At 40.5% G+C, this 6,374-nt stretch overlaps 2 protein-coding genes across 3 annotated transcripts in view; one reads left to right on the forward strand and one right to left on the reverse strand.

Annotated features, from left to right (window-relative positions):
* LOC134653144 (lutropin-choriogonadotropic hormone receptor) overlaps window positions 1-4,610 on the forward strand; it is a 43,147-nt gene extending 38,537 nt beyond the window's left edge. For both annotated transcript variants that reach the window (XM_063508470.1, XM_063508471.1), the window contains 5 exons: window positions 190-307; window positions 414-530; window positions 887-990; window positions 1,375-1,545; window positions 3,467-4,610. In XM_063508470.1, the coding sequence (XP_063364540.1) occupies window positions 190-307; window positions 414-530; window positions 887-990; window positions 1,375-1,545; window positions 3,467-4,553 (1,597 nt within the window). In that variant the 3' untranslated portion in view covers window positions 4,554-4,610. The remainder of the gene's footprint in view (window positions 1-189; window positions 308-413; window positions 531-886; window positions 991-1,374; window positions 1,546-3,466) is intronic.
* Window positions 4,611-4,829: 219 nt separating this feature from the next.
* LOC134652636 (AN1-type zinc finger protein 1-like) lies at window positions 4,830-6,363 on the reverse strand. Its single transcript, XM_063507796.1, has 3 exons — window positions 5,994-6,363; window positions 5,574-5,676; window positions 4,830-5,375 (listed from the first exon to the last, which is right to left on the reverse strand). The coding sequence occupies exons 1-3, from the start codon at window positions 6,275-6,277 to the stop codon at window positions 4,851-4,853; spliced, it is 912 nt and encodes a 303-aa protein (XP_063363866.1). The 5' UTR covers window positions 6,278-6,363; the 3' UTR covers window positions 4,830-4,850.
* Between the last annotated feature and the right edge of the window lie 11 nt (window positions 6,364-6,374).

Consider the following 6,374-nt stretch of genomic DNA (forward strand, 5'->3'; position numbering starts at 1 on the left):
AAGTTATAAAAGTTCTACGAAACGGCCAATAAGCCATACTTAGTTTTTAAACCAAGGTGTAGGTAGGGTTAGCAGCAAAGTTTTGTTAAATTATATTTTATGTTATTTTATAGTGTTGTATTTTATTGTATTGTATGAGTGTAAAACTTGAAAACAACAATTATTATTATTATATTTGGTTTGTTGCAGAGATTTAAGCAACACCGCAATTACCTCGTTACCTATAAAAGGATTAGAAAAGCTAGAAATACTCAAGATAGAGCGCACCCCCGCGCTCAAATACATCCCATCTATATACGATTTGCAGGTAAACTAGAGGTGTAGGTATATTATGATTGTACAAAATAAAATGTTATAAATTTGATCTGATGGATTTGTTATGAATGTTATGATGTGAATGGTATGTGTTACAGAGCCTGAAGGAGGCTCACTTGACCCACCACTTCCACTGTTGCGCGTTCGCGTTCCCCGAGCGCCATGACCCAGCGCGCCACGCACTCTATGAGCTCTACATAAAACAGCTGAAACAGGTAGAGTTCTTAAAACTATACATTTCCGCTTCTGTCCCCTTCGTCTGCTCCGAACTCTATGAACTCTAGATGAAACGGTTTAACTGGTTTTACATGATGAGGCAGAGTAGGTACTTAACTTAAATGCATGATGTTTTGTATAATTTCCTAATAAATTGAAATAGATGTAATGTTGTATAGATTGTGAGAAAAATAAAGAAAAAATTAACAAATACTATATGCATATTCAGCCACGGGCCAAAATATACGATGTGTACCTAGATCTACATCATAATGCATTTAAGGGTTAAAACACTGACTACGCGGACTCCACTTTATGAAGCGTTTTTTTTATCATAATAACTTTTATTTTTCAGAAATGTGCTCAAGATGCAAGAGACGCCTCTGCAGAGAGGCGACAGAGATCCCTGGAGCCTATCAGAAAATTTGACACGCAACGGTTAATGGCACAATTACAAGGGTAAGCAAAGCATCAAGTATTAATAGCACGCAATAGAACAAAGGTGGCTAAAATAGTACTTAATAATTTTTACCCTCGTGTACACTTCATCATCATCACCTTCAACCCGTAGTAGCCTGCTGAGCGCGTTACTCTTAGAGCGCCGCCGCGCGTACCGTTTCTGATCTAATTATTCACATTTTTTCCGCATCGATGGCAAACAAGGGTACTACAGCTTGCGTGCCATGGTGGGCGGTTACAGTAGCCTATTGACATTCGGAACTCCAGGCGTAACACGCGCGTTGCTTACCCTTCCTTTCGCCCTTTTTGAAGTGTCCCAAACTATAGTGACAATGATAGTCAAATATATATAATCTCATAAACATCGTAAACATCTTTGTCTAGGAATTCAGAAGAAGACGAGTCAACCGCAACAACGAGCGAGGACTACTCGCCGAACATGTTCGACTTCGACTACAGCGGCGACGTCAGCTCCGAATACGGCGACGAGATGTTCCACGAGGCCGTCAACACTACCGGCGCCGAGATGCTGGAGTGCGGCAACTTCAGCACCAAGTAAGATCCGCTGTCAATAGGTTTCTTAATTGTGAATCCAGCGACAGCTATCCAAAAAGCTCACAATATTTATTCACATAGTTTGATTAGATAAGGTATACCTACTATGTTAACCCATTCAGGGCCAGCGACTCAGCGTATGGGTCATGTTCAAACAGTTCCGCAGGGCCAGTGACTCACATGTGAGTCCTGAATAAATTCTGATTTAAACTTAAACGAAACGTAATTTGATGTAATAACGTAAGTAACATATAAGCTAACAATCATTTCTATAAGGCATATTAGGATAAAAATTATAAACACGTTTTTTTTAATGAAAACAGGGTCTCGAATATTCAAGTTTGGTTTACTATCAGTGCAATATAGTAAATATACTGAAATTCTAGATACATAATGCGATGCAAGCAAACAGAAAAATCTATATTGAAAAAATACAAAAAATATATATATTTCAGAAGTTATTGACAGGGCTCAAGGTATGGGTCACCGTGGCCTGGCGCTACTTGTAAAAACTGCTAATGTTTCCGTAGCAGGCTAAAATAAACTTTATTGGCTGGTTTTAAAGCTTATTTCATGTTGAAGCTGTTTGATATTGTACCATTTTACAACTGATTACTGTTTGGATGATGGTAAGCAACAATTTGTAGGAACCAACCCGTAGTATAATAATATTTTGTTTTGTATGAGGGGTAAGGCAACGAGGATTTTTTCCCACTTTACTTTTATGTCATAATATTTGGTGATCGTTGTATTGTATCTTAGGCAATTACCTACAAACAATGATGTTAAAGTTAATTTTTTTTCGTTTCAATATAGAACAAGGCGGTTGAAACAGTCACCACTAACTAATATGTATTGTATAACAAATAGTTTGTGACAAATATTTACAAGTTTTTTCAAACATCGTGGTTTCTACGGCAGATTAGAAAGTAAGTACTATAATACATTTTAAGTTCTATTGTTACTAATATAATGGCGTTTACCAAAACAAAGATAATGACCGACCAGGTGTAAGCTTATCGGACACACTTGGACAATAAACAAGAATGCATCCGAACGGCGGCGGCGGTATTATCTTTCATGTGGTATTTGTCACAAGAGTTCAAGATGTGATTCATCCCATCCCCCCTATTAGTACACTTGCACAGGCTGGGCTATAAAATTTGCTACCAACTTAGTTTGGTCAGACATTAAACGCTTGTAGAAAGTAAAAATATTCACTCCTACAAACTGTAATAATTAGTTTCTTTTTTGATAGGCACAGAAAATCGGTGGTTAGTAAAAATGTTGCATAATGCTGTCCAACTGGCCGGCTTCATAAGCGGCGATTTATTTACCGTTCGCGCCAGGCTCGAGACCCATAAGCTGAGTCATGCGTTTTAGCTAAAAACGATTTGTATGGTGGCCTGGCGTATTGTGTACGCTCGGCGGTTCGTGGCCATGAATGGGTTAAAGCGTAGAAAACTGGAAAATATTTCTTGTCTAGTGTGATACAGTAGGCATGTTACCTATCCCTACAGCACAGACAAGACATCCTCCAGACTGAGCATAGTAGCGCTACCCCCTCTGCCACAAATATACGGTAGTTTTACTCCATTTTCGAGTCAAAGTGTCTTTGTGTGACGTCCGTGTCTTTGAACGGACCAATCACGGCACGGGACTCGCTCACCTGACTCACCTCGTCCCCCGCACCCTAGTATTTTTGGCAGCATCGGTTTCATGAAATAATTGCTCTAAACTCCGTCTAGAGGATTCCTAGTCTATGCCCTACAGTTACGCATTACATGCTTTAGTAAGGCTCAAGAAGGTCATGCGCGATGAACAAGGCTATAATACGCCTGCTGGCTATGAGAAATCTCTCAAGATCATTCAGCCCTCCGAGGCAATAAGGGGTCGAAGTAACGCCAAATTTTGTCAACAGGCTGCGCGTGGTGAACTGCACGCCCCTCCCCGACGCTCTCAACCCTTGCGAAGACGTGATGGGCTGGACGTGGCTCCGCGCCAGCGTCTGGTTCGTGGTCGCCGCGGCCGTCGTCGGCAACCTCGCCGTCCTCATCGTCCTGCTCGCCAACCGCTCGGAACTCACCGTCCCGCGCTTCCTTATGTGCCATCTCGCGTTCTCAGACCTGTGCACTGGAATATACCTCTTCATGCTAGCTGTAGTAGACCTACAATCTTACGGCGCATTCTTCAACTACGCTTACGACTGGCAATATGGAACCGGATGCAAAATTGCTGGATTCTTATCTGTCTTCTCTGGGCAGCTATCAGTCTTTACGCTAACTATAGTGACATTAGAACGCTGGTTCGCGATTACCTTTGCGATATATTTGGAGAGGAGAATCTCTTTGGGAACGGCAGCTAAAATCATGATCGGTGGCTGGCTGTTTTCCATTCACATGGCCGGGTTGCCTCTGGCCGGTGTGTCAGATTATTCTTCTACTTCTATTTGCTTGCCAGTCAAGAGCTCGTCGACATCGGATGCATTGTATCAAGGGTCGCTGTTCCTTTTCAATGCCGTAGCGTGGGTGATAATAGTGGTGTGCTACGTGGGGATATACAGATCGCTTGGAGGCGGTGGAGAAAAGTACGGAGGCAGAGCGGCGGCGGCGGCCGCAGAACGACGCATCGCCATCAAGATGGCTCTACTAATAGGCACAGATGCACTCTGCTGGGCGCCGGTTGCGTTTTTCGGGGTGACAGCGCTCGCGGGCGTTCCTCTAGTCGACGTGAGCCACGGGAAAGTGCTGCTAGTATTTTTCTATCCGCTAAACGCGTGCGCTAATCCGTTTCTGTACGCAATACTCACAAAGCAGTACCGTAGGGACTTGATAAACTTGATCGCGCGCAGCGGGCGCTGCAATTGGTTGGTGGAACGGTACAAGCTAGCGGCCACGCCCCCCGCTACTGCGCACACTCAGCAGTCGGCGCCGGCGCCGCTTCTTCCACTAGTGCAGTATGGGAGGAGCACGTCGCAAATCAGCAAGGAAAATGGGGAACTGCTTTAATTTATGTTTGTTATTGATATTTGTAATTTTATGCTTACCTATTAGATAATTTATTAATTATTTTGTTTTTTATTGAATTGAAAAATACTTTGTTTTTGGTAAATATTATAAAATGACTGTTGTTGGCATTCACTATTAAAATGGTAAGTAATTAATTTGGTATTCAACTAAATCAGACTAAATAAACTATGAAAATGATGCAATGATTAGATACACCAATGAAAATGGAAAGAAAAACTACACTACAAGTGTTTTCGATATCTTTACTAATTTTTTCAATATATTTATAGAATTTCATCAACTTAAGAAAATCTGAGCATTTTCTGTAACACCGCTTAACACTTTACTATCAATGTACTCTACCACTAACTTGTCACCTTCCAGCAACACCTCTTGCCTCATCAGCTCTCCGATCTCCACGTCCATCTTCTGAGGATTGATGCAGTATCCGTCCAACTGACGGAACAGCCTGAGTTTCACGTCACTCATCTTGTTATTTTCATTCTTAATGTCACAAGTGTCACAAATACTGTCTATGGCTCTGCCTAAACTCCATTTTGAGCTTATAAATACGGGCACAGAATCCTTTAAATCAGGATCTAAGGTCACAGATTCCAAAGCCACCAATTTTTCTACATCTTCAATGACTTTGATAGACTTGGCGTCCATGTTTTTTGGTTTTCCAATAGCAAAGTAGACCCGATCTGAAGCGGGGACAGATTTAGGACCTTTTGCTTTTTGTTTTATCCTCATGAGATGGATTTTTGAGGCTGTTTTCACTTTTGCTGTTGATTGAAGTGCATTTCTTATGTTTTCTGTTATCTGCAACCAAGACATGTCTGTACTACTAAGCACATATAATATAAAAAATCAAATAAATTCCTACAAAAAAAGGATTTACTTAACTCAAGTAGTCAAACATAAGTGAAAAGATTGCATAGAGATACTAAGTTGAATAAGACTACTTAGTTTGTCAAGTGAATCTGCAAATTTTTGTAAGCAAATGTAACAAGAATGTACCTTCTCTTGCAAATGCTTGTTCGCCTCATGGAACTGACGTCTTGGGGCTTCCAGCTGTTCTATTTTAGCTGCCATGGTTTCATCATCAATTTCTGGGCATGATCTGAAAAATAATATTTAATAAAAACAATAATTAGATATTTTTAGCTATCAAATGCTGTAAACTCTTTCAAATGATGTAAATGTACCTACTGTAAATTTACACATAACAAAAACGTTGGGTTAGTTCAAGTTTTGCCATTAAACGTAACGTTTGGCCAGTCTAATACATATAAGATTGAAATGTATCATACTTTTTGGAAAAAAAAAGTGGTTTAGACCCTTGTAGCTGAAGGTGGTCACTGTACTATATTAAGAAGTAATTTTAGATATGCAGTGATATCGTAATCCCCGAAAAGGCTAATAATGTGGAATACTTACGGATGAAAACGGTGTTCAATACAGAAGTGTTTTTGACACTTCGGACACAAAATTTGGTGCAAGCTACCCTTCCGACAGCCCTTTGACGAGCAACGGAATATCTGATCATCGCTCTTAAGTTTTATTTCCTTCGGTTCGGGCGCTAACTCACACTCTCCCGACAAGCTGTGCTCAGTAAAATGTTCACGACAAAAAACCTTTCCACATTTACATTGTAACGGTAGAAAATCAATCTGATTGCAGTTTTGGAACGTGCAATGTTCGCCTAATGTAGGAAACTCCATTACACAGTTGTTTTATCAGTCTTTTGCACGTATTTCCGAGTTTAAATGTATTGCTTGGTCATGAAATCCAATGAAAACAAAAATTATGAAACATAAC

The sequence above is a fragment of the Cydia amplana genome, chromosome 12, assembly GCF_948474715.1.
Source record: "Cydia amplana chromosome 12, ilCydAmpl1.1, whole genome shotgun sequence".
Lineage (NCBI taxonomy): Eukaryota > Metazoa > Arthropoda > Insecta > Lepidoptera > Tortricidae > Cydia > Cydia amplana.

Bases quoted from the DNA above. Each gene is read 5' to 3' on its own strand.
- LOC134652636 (XM_063507796.1), bottom strand. From the start codon at position 6,277: ATGGAGTTTCCTACATTAGGCGAACATTGCACGTTCCAAAACTGCAAT. The intron at 5,677-5,993 runs GTAAGTATTCCA...ATTATTTTTCAG, and splicing joins ATTGAACACCGTTTTCATCC to ATCATGCCCAGAAATTGATG. The intron at 5,376-5,573 runs GTACATTCTTGT...TCTTGGTTGCAG, and splicing joins ACAAGCATTTGCAAGAGAAG to ATAACAGAAAACATAAGAAA.